This window comes from Anabrus simplex, chromosome 1, assembly GCF_040414725.1.
Source record: "Anabrus simplex isolate iqAnaSimp1 chromosome 1, ASM4041472v1, whole genome shotgun sequence".
NCBI classification, from domain to species: domain Eukaryota; kingdom Metazoa; phylum Arthropoda; class Insecta; order Orthoptera; family Tettigoniidae; genus Anabrus; species Anabrus simplex.
Window position 1 is genome coordinate 803,886,469 of NC_090265.1, and position 12,763 is coordinate 803,899,231.

Sequence of the window (12,763 nt, forward strand, 5' to 3'; positions counted from 1 at the left end):
TCAATCTTTCTAGATTGCATAATGGGATGTCCAATTCCTTTCCTGTGGAGATTTGCCATTCTTCTTGTTCTTTGTTAGAAGTGGTTTCGAAATCAATAAGTGTGGAATGTTACACCATTTGGCCAGAAGTCCGGGTTGAAGGCTGTTTCCCAGTCCTCCATGAATATTCCTACCTTTAAAGCCCTTAAATGCTTTATTTATGCCATGTGTAGGTAGTTTTTCACATCCAATGATTTTGATGATGCCGTTGTTTAGTAGGTGATCTTTTATGTCTTGCTCTGATATGTCTGTGTCCAATCTTCCTATGTAGATCCAGGCAGTTTTGGGGGCTGCTCTTAATTTGCCTTTCTCTATGCTCCCTGATCCCTGCTGAGGTGGTCTTCTTGCGGGATAGTCTGCTCCTGTGTTTATATCGTGGCTTGGTGTTTCATTATGATTTGGAGTGGTTGTTGTGATTGTTTGCCTGTTTTCTTCCGTACTAATGGGCTTTCTTCCTTTTTGAGGTCTTTGGTGTTTTTCTTGTACTACTTTATTGTCTGCATTCAAGTTGGTAGCCTCAGTCGTTGTGGTTGTGGTGTCTCCCGTTGTTTTGGTGTTATTCGTAGTTCTTCTGGTTGCAGATTTTTCCAGGCCTTTCGACAATATGTCTGCTTGCTGAAGTTGCATCTTGTCTTGCGATTTTTCTTCTCTCATGATCTTCTGAAGTTCCAGAGTTCAGTCCGTAGGTTTTTAGGCAGTTTCTGCATGTTTCACGCATCCATAGCAGGGATCCTTTCTTTTACTTTAGAGCGTTGTACTCTGTTATTATGAGCATAGTGGAACCGGAGTTCACAGTCACCAACACAGCTGATGGTGTTTTTGTCCTTTGTCAGGGTTATGGCACATTTGGCACATTTGGCACATTTTGAGCACTGCTTATTTTCCATGTTCTGCTTGTTTGGTTGCAGGAAGTTTCCTCGCAGTTGTGGCAGGTCAGTGGATTCCTTCCTGTGTGTGTCACTGTCATACGGGGTCTGCCAAATTAATTGTGTTTTATGTGTCGTAAGACGTTCGTCACCCAGGGAAAGTCCTCTTGCTTTAGCAATGAATGTCTGTCCGTATTTGTTGTAAATGTAGACATTCTCTCTCTGGTGTGGATCGGTTTATGGGATAGCAGTGAATGTCTGACCGCATTTAACACAACTGTGGAATTTCTCTCCTGTGTGAACCAGTTTGTGGGGTAGGGGTAAATGTTTGAGCGCACTTATTGCAACTGTGGATCTTTTCCACCTGTGTGAATCGATTTGTGCGGTGGTGTGAGTTTACTCAGTTTGTGCTATCTGTGGTAACACTTTTTAGATGTGTTTGTTGTTGAGGTGCGTGGTTTGTGTAGTGTTGTAGTTTGTTACACTTAACCTCACTATTGCATGCAGAGATGATTGGTAAATTTGATGTTCAAAAACTGCCAGATTACCTCCACTGTTGTTAGTTTGTTAGTACCGTAATGCCTACAGCACTGATATCTTCTTTCTTCCATTTTGTCACTTAATTGGTCGACGTTGATGCGCCTTCCTCACAAGCACTGGGAGACCTCTACACTCAGGGTCTTGACGGGTTCTTCTCGTTGTGGGGCTATTTCAGGGAGTCGCAGTACCTCAGCTAGCTAAAGTGTCTGGATCGGTACGTAACCTTGGTTGGTTCAGGTGGTGGTAGCGAATCGCGTCTGTCGTAGGAGGTTGGATTGGGAATCCTATTGGGCTACCTAGTTCCCGAGTCTAATTTGCAGAGTATCTCTTCAATTTCGTGACATGTCTATGCATTGAGGTTTGATTTGGTTTACAGGTAAGGTTATTTACGGCTAATTATTAATGGAAGGATGGAGATATTCTGGCTTGGATTCTGTTTATACATTGAAATAACCCGAGCTAACTAAGACGAAACTAAAGTGTAATCTAACTTTTATCTTATGAAACCATTTCCAACGAAACCAATTAATTGACTTGTCCCTATCTCAACATAATGCAGTGATATTGGTTTAAGCAATTCTTATTCTCCAAGAGCTAGTCGAGAACACAAACACAAGTTTACAATTATTTATTAGCTTACATTAAAACCTTGGAATTGATAACCATTTTTGAGATCTCATTTAACCTGTTCTGTCTGGATGACTCAACCTATCTGATGATATTCTTTGCTTAATTTCATTGATATGAGTACCTTCATGTCATATTTTATGCAAGGCATACATTATAGGGAGTTTTGCTTTTATTTGCGTTGAATGAGTCCAGCCAATAATGCCTTTTCATGTGTTAATTACCCTAACTGAAATCAGTGATCATTACTATATCCTAATTAAATTATATTGTCCTGAGGACGCTCATCTTAACGCAACAATAACCGCACGCCCATCCTCACACATACCTTCGAGGATCACCTTGACTTAACATTACTGCATGAAATGAATGATATGAAAACAACACATGGAACAACAAGAAATATTTACACTCATGTGTCAATCAACATCACATTATATCTCTACTACTTAAAATTAATTACTATGCCCATAAAGTTCTACATTTAACCTAACTGATCTTATGGTACGTATCCTTGCAGACATGTGTGTGGTAAGCTCCCTACGCGCCGCAAGCGTATCACTATTGTACCGGCCGACAATCGTAACAACGGAACGTGAATTTCAAATACGGCATCCGTAGTGTCATGGTAATAAATTGAATCACAGTAACCAACATCGCATCACAATTAGTAATCATCAACATCACTACCTTAGCATACACTTACGAATAAGCATTATCATCTTAGCATATACTTACATAGAAGCATTACGATCTCAGTATACACTTATATATGAGTATTACGTACCCATTTACATGATCTAAGTCCATAATAACCATAACACATTTAAATGGCACACTCTTCGTGGCGAATTGCATGGTGAACGTTCACTATCACATCTCAAATTATTTCACAACTTTCATTGCACAGCACATTTCAACACATAAATCACTTAAATACATGTGAGCTCACCCACACCTCATTAGCATACCTCGATATCACACTGCACTGAATTATTTACCACTACAATAACTATCACCATTGTAGGCTCTTAATACACTCTTGGCACTCACATCATCATTACTATATTCTCTTCACGTCGACTCATATTCTTATTATCACTCGTAGCTTCACTGTTTATTGCATTACTTACCTGTACAATATCTTCTTTGATACCACAATATGCCGTAGCCTCCTTCTCATTATCATAATCATAGTAAACATGCTGCATTTAGTCATTTGAAGAATAATTCGCCCTTGAATTCATGAAGTTCACCATCTCGCTACTCGAGACAAATCGGATCTCCATCACCCGTGCGTTACTGGTATTTACTTCATAATAAATATGCTCAAATTCTGCTGTAACACATGTCACATATGCACGCATAAGCTCCTACCTTTCAGTAATTACGATACAACAGTGCCGACGTCGACTCCTACCATAAACAATCATACACCCACAAAATACCGTACAATTTCTAACACCGTGTTGCCAAACGCGTATATAAATTACTACAGGCCAACTAACTCAATATCAAATCACTCATTGTGCGCTTATTCTTGCGTCTTAACGAACTACTTCAGGACATGTATTTACACTACAGTACTATCTACATCATGACTACTAAGAAATGCAACAGAATGAAACATGAAAAAGCATTATTATTAAGATGAAGATTACTGACTTGGAGACCAGGGTGGAGGAAGCGCATGGTCTATGTAATCCTTCCCTGTAATTACACCATCGTCTCAGCTGGACCCGCTTTTACAATTTAGCTCTCCATATTTTTGTATTTGTTACCTGGGTACATCATTGTAATTTTTATCTCACTCTCATGTAGATCACACCTGAAAAAGGCCAACATTAGATTATCAAGTATCCACAAATTCATTGTTAAGTTCAACAATGCATATACTTCCAGCTATATGTAACTATTCATAAGATACCGACATTCTTTTTCAAATACCATGTTGATTTTCCTACAATGGCTTGGCTTTGCATAACTTCCAACATTTCATTGCCATTTATCACTACTGACACTCATTTACTGTGTACGTCGTATATTACAACTCCCTTTATACACTCAACTTGCATACGCTTCAACTCCTATTAATATATACCAATAATTTGCTTGTTTAACAACAACCTTCCTTGAGCTTCACATATATCGACTTCACACTACCATTACATCAACAACAATGGCAAAGATTCATACTCCGCCTTTCTCATCCAAACAAAGACATGGAACAGAAGTGTATCATACTAGATGTGGAAGTTCATCTTAAGTACATACTTATGTCTATCGATACCTAGATGTCGCCACCATCACTCTTACCAACTCTTGCTGTTTTACATTATCCAGTTTGTATGATCCTTGATTTCGTCTTACTTAATACATTCTATATTCTACATTTAGCTTACATTTAACATTATATACATGATTTTACACATCTTTCCGCTCAAAAATGAATGTAAAGTCTCTATCTTCACGCTCACTTTCTCATGTTTTCATCATATGTAGTTGAGTTGTCCAGACTGTTCCGGCGCCATGTTTCCGGACCTCGTGTTCACTGTCGTCACTCGCGCTGTGGCGCTCATTCCACATGGAAATGGCACATTGACTTTCCTTTAATCGTTTCTAGTTCCAAATTCCCGGGAGCGAGGGTCGGTACGTCCGCCTTCATCCACAACGCAAGAAGAAGAAGAGAGTAGTTGCCCAGTTGTACTTCCTCTTCAAACAATAATCATCACCACCACCACCATCTCGACCATTTAGTACGTGATTATCTAAATCTTGACCAGTAACTATGACAACCTGCGAGTAAATGAATGAGAGCACATTGTATCATGGAATATTCCCTTACTGAGATGTCTTGCGAATGCTGGAGCTCCAAAGTTGCCAAGCTCTCAATGCGATATATATGGATTACTGAAATGTAATGATTACAATTTTATTTTCAGAACTAATACGGATAATGTCCAGGTTGAGGAGATGACTAATACCAGTGAAGTACTGAAAGTTACCTATTCTTCTTCTACTTCTTTTATGACCGCATAGGATCACTTTAGTCAGTCCATCGTTCAGGTCTCTTTGAAGGGATTGTTCGGGCTTTGCGGTCCTCCCAGTACTTCTTCAGAAGCTCCGAACTTTGTGCCCTTTCCTCAGTTGAAAATATGTGTGTTGTTGGTTTGTTTCGTGTAAGGGTAAAGCGAGGGTTTGTATTCTTGAGTTTTGTATTCAATTTTATCTTATTTGTGGTGTCTTCTGTTGTAAGGCCTATTTCCTTCAGATCTTCTCTTACTTCTCTGATCCATTTACATCCTGTTGTGGTATTTTTTGAGATGAGATTGTGTTGTACTAGTTGTTTCAGAAGTCTTCAATCATGCATCTTCATGATATGTCCAAAGAATCCCAGTCTCCTCTTACACATAGTATCTGTTATGGGTTCTAGCTCCTTGTACATGACTTTGTTAGGTATTATCTGCCACTATCCATCTTTCTGGTATATTTTGTTGATGCAGGTTCTTCCAATCCTCCTTTCAATTTTCTGAAGCCTGTCAGTCTTTGATTGTTTATTCAGGTGAAAAAGTTTTTCTGCTGCATATCTGTAGCTTCTGGTTTTATAACTGTGTTGTATTGCTTTGTTTTTGCATTTATTGATAGACATTTCTTTTTGTAGATATCCCATGTTAATTTTTGTGCGTTAGCTAATCTCTTTGTTCTTGTTTGGATTGAGATTTTTTCATTTAAGTTATGTGTTATTACTTCTCCAAGGTATTTAAATTGAGTTAACTATTGTTATTTTAATACCATTTATGGTAACTTCTTTTAGTTGTGTTGGTTTCTGGGGCATAATTTCTGTTTTTTCAAATGATATTTTGAGGCCAATTTTATTTGCAATGTTTTGAAGTTCTGATATCTGGGTTTTTTCTCCTTTCATGTCCACTGCTAGTAATGCTAAATCATCAGCAAAACCCAGGCAATTTGTTTTGATTTTTCAGCCAATATTTTTATTTGCAATGTTTTGAAGTTCTGATATCTGGGTTTTTTCTCCTTTCATGTCCACTGCTAGTAATGCTAAATCATCAGCAAAACCCAGGCAATTTGTTTTGATTTTTCAGCCAATATTTCTGGGGGACATTTTTTAAACCATTCCTTCATTACCATTTCTAGAGCACAATTAAATAATAGTGGTGAGAGCCCGTCGCCCTGCCATGGTCCAGTTTTAATTTCAAATGTCTCTGATGTTTCACCCCTAAACTTCACTTTTGATTTGTTAGTGAGAGTCAATTTTATCATATTTATTAATTTGGGGTGTAGTCCAAGATGTCTTAAAATTTTAAACAGAGATTCTCTATGGATGCAATCATAAGCTTTCTTGAAATCTACAAATGTTATCACCATATCTCTGTTTCTTCTCCTGTTATAGTCTATTATCAACTTAAGACTCATGATCTGATCAGGACAGCTCCTCCAGGGTCTGAAACCTTCTTGATATTCTCCTAGTTCTTTCTCAAGTTGAAAACTTATCCTATTAAGGATGATTATTGAAAATATTTTGTATGTTATGTCTAGGAGAGAGATTCCCCTGTAGTTATTAGGGTTGGTTTTGTCTCCTTTTTTGTGCAGTGGGTGAATGAGGGCTGTTGTCCAGTGTTCTGGTAGTTCTTCTTTAATCCAGATAGAGACAAGTTGTTGACGGAGGACAAATTTTGCTGATCTTCCTGCATATTTCCAGATTTCCACAAAGGTCTGATCTTCTCCTGGCACTCCATAGATTTTTAATTTATTCAGTGCTTGGTAGACTTCCTTTATTGTGGGGGGATTGATGTTCTCTGGTGGTTTTTTTTATCAGGGTGTTGGTGTCCAAATGAAGGAGTTCTGTTGGTTCCTCACAATTTAAAAGCTTGTTGAAATATTTAGCCAGAATTTCTGCATTGTCTTTATTGTTATGGGCCAGCTTACCATTTTTATCCTTCATCAGCAGGGTCAGGGTTACATTTTTGGAGCTGTTTTCTGAAGGTTTTGTAGTAGTCCCTTGACTGATTTTTATTGAATTGTTCTTCAGTTAACTGCATTGTGTCCTTATGATGCTATCTTTTTATTCTTCTTAAGACTTGGGTAGTTTCTTTTCTCTGTTTTACTAGATTTTGATAGGATATTTCTGTTTTTTTGGGACTGATGTAATAGCCATGCCTGATGTCTTTTCTTCACTGTTTCATCACATTTAGTGTTCCACCATTGGTGTTTTTTATGTGGTTTAATTGGAGCCAGGTCTTCTGCAATTTGTTTAAGGTTGTGTACTATGTCTTCAAGGTTATCTGTGATTTTTATTTTTTCAGTTGCTTTCTGGTAATTTTTGTTGTTGATTAGCTGGGTAGGATCTATTTTTCTTTTAGTTTTAGGAGCTTGCTTTTGTTGTCTCCTCTGGGGAGTGAGTTTAATTTTAATTTTAACTACGTAGTGATCTGAACCTGTGTCTATTCCTCGGAGGACTTTGACATTATAGATCTCTTTGTGGTGGTATTTGTCCATGCAGTTGTGATCCAGTTGCCATTCTCCTTTAGTGTAGTCAGGGTATTTCTATGTTTCGAGTTTTGAGGTTTCCTCTTAAAACATGTAGATTTTGAGATTAAGTTATGGTTTCTATACAGGTCAATTAGTCTCTCTCCATTTTTATTTGTTTTCTTGTGTGCTGGCCATCTTCCGATGATGTCACAGTATTTTCTTTCTCTGCCTAGCTGAGTGTTGAAGTCGCCTATTAATAATTTTACATGGTGTTTGGGGATGTTATCTATGGTCTGGTCCAATAGGTCCCAAAATTCTTCTGTCTCCTCATGGTATTTATATTATATTATATTATATTATATTATATTATATTATATTATATTATATTATATTATATTATATTATATTATATTATATTATATTATATTTATTTATTTATTTATTTATTTATTTATTTATTTATTTATTTATTTATTTATTTACAGAGTTTACGCCCACATTGGAGCACTTAAATCAGACTACAACAAATTTGTCTTCCTTTTCTTCTCCCAAAAAGTCTTGAGTCTGGTTGACCTGGCTGCCCTCTCCGCATCTGTTATAACATATTGTTTCCTCTGTACAGTGGTCAAAGGAAGCCTGATGCATTTATTCTTCAAAATACTTTTCTCGCCTCTGTTTTCTATGGTTTGCATGGTAATATTCAATTCCTCCAAATCACTTTGGACTTCTTTAAACCAATTGTTTTTTTATTTACTATTCCAAAAGTAATTAAATATTATAATATATTTTCAAAAGTTGAAAGCTAGAATATCAGCTGGAATTGATAAGATTTCTGGGTACTGTATATACTAAAGGCCATAAACAGACCATGTTTAAGAATTATCTCCTGCCCCTCATGACATATAGTCTGGAGAGTTGCATCATACATAAAAAATAAGTAAGTTAACTGCAAGCTTGTGAAATGAAGTTCCTTGGATCAGCTGTACAGAAAACAAGGAAGGGCAGAATCAGGAATGATCAGATATGAAGAGACCTACAGGTCAGCCTGATCATGGAAGAAAGGCTCAGTGTTGCAAGGCTGAAGTGGCTAGGACACATTAAGCAGATGCATGCGACTCAAACTCCAAAGAAATATTTTGGAAAGATTGTTCCAGGACAAAGTCCTATTGGATGACGTAGAAAAAGGTGATTAGACCAGATAAGAGTAGACCTAGGGGCGAAAGTAGAAATGTGGGATGCCATAGAGAGAGAAGAAACATACAAAGTCCATTATAAATGGAGGCACATCATTTAAAACCATCATACCTGGCTCACTGGAAAGAATTCATGATGATGATGGTGATGATTTGAAGTATTTATCTGATTACTGTTTGCATGAAGGAGCTATCTATATTGATAGAGAGTTGCTATAGAAGCCCAATGTACAAAGGAAAGGATAATAAACATGAAGTGGATAAGTATAGGCCAGTCAGCTTGGCATGTGTTGCTTGTAAGCTGTTGGAAAGCATTCTTTCTTATTACATTAGACACATTTGCAAAATTACCAGCTTGTTTTGATAGAAGGCAGTACAGGTTTAGGGAAAGTTATTCCAATGAAGCTCAATTTGCAGGATGCCAGCAAGATCTAGCAGATATTTTAGATCCAGGAGGTCAAATAAACTGTATCGCTATTGACCTAGCCAAGGTTTTTGATGGAGCTGATCATGGGAGATTACTGATGAAAATGAGGGCTATTGGAGTAGAAGAAAAAGTGCTTGAATGGACGGCTGAATTTATAGAAAATAGAATTTGGAAAATAATTTAGCATGAAGGGGTGGCCTGCAAGGCAGCATTATTGGGCCTTTATGTTTGTTCTACTGTATATATAAATTGTATGAATAAAGAACTGGAATCAAAGATAAGGATTTTTGCAGATGATATTATACTGTATGGAGTAATAAATTACAGGATAGTGAGTGACTGCAAAAAGACCTCAACAAAGTTGTGAGATGTACAGCACACAATGGTATGACAGTAAACAGGATGAATTGTTGGGTTGTATGTTTCACCAAGAGGAGAAGTTCTCTCAGTTTATTAACTGTGTTGATGGGGGGTCACAATAACTCATGGGAATCATTGTATATACCTAGGTATTAATGTAAGGAAAGATCTTCATTAGGGAAATCATATAAATAGGATTGTAAATAAAGATTACGAATCTCTTCATATAGTTATGACTGCTGTTGTAAGGATGTGAAGGGGAGGGTGTATAACTCTCTGGTAAAACCCCAGTCAGAGTATGGTTCCAGTGTATGGGACTCTCACCAGGATTACTTGATTCAAGAATGGGAAAGGATCCAACGGAAAGCAACACAATTCATTCTGGTTGATTTCCAACGAGAGAATATGTCTATAGCAAAGGTTTTGGTTCCACGTAATCAATTCATTGATTCATTGATTAAATAGAAAGAAGTGGAGGTAAAACTTCAGAATAGGTCCTAAGCCTTAAGTACACAATTTAGGAAGATGAATCTCTGAAATCTTACCTCATATTACATGTAGGTAAGGTAGATGAGTTCATTAGCAATGCCAGGGAACCAATGTCTTGCCCTTCGAAATATGTTTACTTATATAGCAAAATATCACAAATCAACCAACATTTTGCAAAGTAGCCAGTTGAATGACCACTGTTATTGGCTAAAATTTATTCATCATGGTTTCACTTTGAGAGGCTCTATGCTAAGCACTCCTGACGTGTTAGGCCAATGGGTTTTGTCACTAGAGAGGACATGTGCCCTCCCCTCTCTCCTGGCATTTTTGTCAACAGTTGGTAACACTGTGTGAGTGTGCCCTCCATGCCGGGTATGTTCTGCTGCAGTGCACTCTTGCAGTGCTAACCTAGGAGCCATTCTGAAGTTCTATCTAAGCAGATTTGACAAGGGTACTTTTGAGATTATAATGTTTTGCACTTTTGAAAGCTACGATCTCAATACTGAAGAAATTATTTTAATATGAGCATGCTGGCAAACCTGTGCATGGTCGTTTGAAACAGTGGCGCACTTCAGTGATGGTTCCCGTACATAGAACACCCCCACCTTGTGGTGCTGGATTGCTACAGCTACGACTGCGGGACTGTGCTCCAATGCCACACTCAGCGGAGCATGGTTGCCATACTTCCCATGCTGACCATCCACCATCCACTGTAAATCATTAAAATCACATACAATCTGAGATCATTAGAGAGAAATAAATAAAACCACACACACATTATTTTAACCACCACCATGTGTAGCCCAGATGGCAGCTGGAAGGGGTGGAGGAGACAGGTATCTGGAATCATGCTGCCTACAGTGCATTCTACTGCCGCTAGAGGGTGCATACTGGTGGATCCATACAGTATATGATTGCGGTGCAGTAGCGGCGATTGGGAGGGGATGGTTGCCCCCACCCACATTTTGGAGAAAACATTGTACTTTTAATCCATTTTAGCTGGCTGAAACTAGGAATTCTTTTAAGAAAAGGCAAGCTGTACAAGCCCTGTTGTCTAATCAGCTCTTACTTTATTTTCTTAAATTATTAACAAACATTTTGGCGGAAATACGCACAAAATGTTGTTTGTTGTGGCTAACCGATTTGTATAGCGCCAAAGCAAGTAGTGAAGACTTTGTATGTGCTGTGAGGAAGGGTAACAGGTTTCTTTTCGCCAAAGTTATGGACACTGGGGTATGATTCGCCTGCTTGCCGCATGCATTCGTCAGTCTGGCAGACTCTTTAGTATATGTTAGTTTTTAGTGTGTAGTCAAATAATAAATGATTTTAATTGTATTATTATGCCTTACGTATATTTAATTGTAATACATGTGTAATTGTTTCTTTGATGAAAGTTTTATTGTATAGTATTGAATCGAAATCTCAAAAAAAAAAAGAAGCTATTATTACCACACTTAAGTTTGGTGTTACTTCTCTGTCGAAATTCACTCAGAGAGCATCAAAACTTACCATTTTGTACGTTCTTTTTCAGTTTTGATTTATATTCCACCCCGCCGCTATATCCCACAATCCTGGGTACTTTTTGTTGTCTATACAGTTTTTGCCCTTCGCCCCTCTGCGCCCCTCGCTACTGTTGAGGTAGTCCAAATGCTGCATGGGCAGCACCAATTCTCTTCTCCACATCTTACTCACAGTTACAGCACCCAGGTAGGATACTACCCTAGTACGAAAAGTGGTCTACCTGCTCCAGTGGAGTATCTGAGATGGAGATGTTGAAATATGCCAGGGTCGTGCCAGGACCTTGGTCTTTTGAACGTTAATGGTGAGACTAAAACGAACACGTGCACCCTTGTAGCAGTTAACTGACTGTTGCAATTCCTCTGGTGTGAGTGTAGGTGATGGAGCATCATCTGCATACAGCATTTTGGTTACCTTTGTAACCTGGATGAGCCTCCACATCTGAGTTGTTCATAGAAGATTCATGTAGCATGGCAGCCAAATATAATGCAAATAATGTTGGAGCAAGTACACACCCCTGTTTCAGTTCATGAGTAATAGGAAATTCATCTGAGATCCTGTTCTGATGGCAAACCTGTCCAGTCATGCCATCATGGAGGGCCTGAGAACCAGATCAACAAAATGCTGAGTGTTTCAGTACCGCCCATATAGTAGGTCTTGGAACAGAGTCAAATGCCTTTTCCAGGTCATAAAAAACTAAGAAAAGAGGATTCTGTTGCTCTCTGCATTGTTCCTGAAGTTGCCTTGGACAAAGGATCAGATCAGTTGTGCCTATGGAAGTTCGAAACCCACACTGAGACTCTGGGAGGACTCTCTCAGAGATAACTGGAGGTGGTTAAGCAGAATTCTTGCAAGAAATTTACCTACAATAAATAGTACAGTAGAGTCTCGATTATCCGATCTAAACGGGACCTGGAGTACGTCGGATCACCAAAAATATCGGATAATACAGAATACTTTTGAAAATGAACTGAAACAAACAGAAAGGCTATACTCTAGCACTAAAACAATGACATGTTTTACGGTACTCTATTTAATGAATTATCAATTCAGTTTTACAGTATGTCTTACAAAAAGAAACTTGTCAACAATGTCTGCATGCTGCTCATTCACGTTTTCTTGCTGAGAGATCCCGCCATCGACGAAAAATCAACACCTCCATTGCGCTTGCTTCCGGCTGTTGCTCGACGTATGTTACGGCTATTTCCAATGCA

General features: G+C 38.2%; 1 protein-coding gene across 1 annotated transcript in view; it reads right to left on the minus strand.

Annotated features, from left to right (window-relative positions):
* The window catches only part of LOC136857018 (uncharacterized), a 164,203-nt gene that overhangs the window by 91,598 nt on the left and 59,842 nt on the right, over window positions 1–12,763 (minus strand). Inside the window, exon 8 of the mRNA XM_068224959.1 lies at window positions 10,571–10,741. Within this exon, the coding sequence (XP_068081060.1) occupies window positions 10,571–10,741 (171 nt within the window). The remainder of the gene's footprint in view (window positions 1–10,570; window positions 10,742–12,763) is intronic.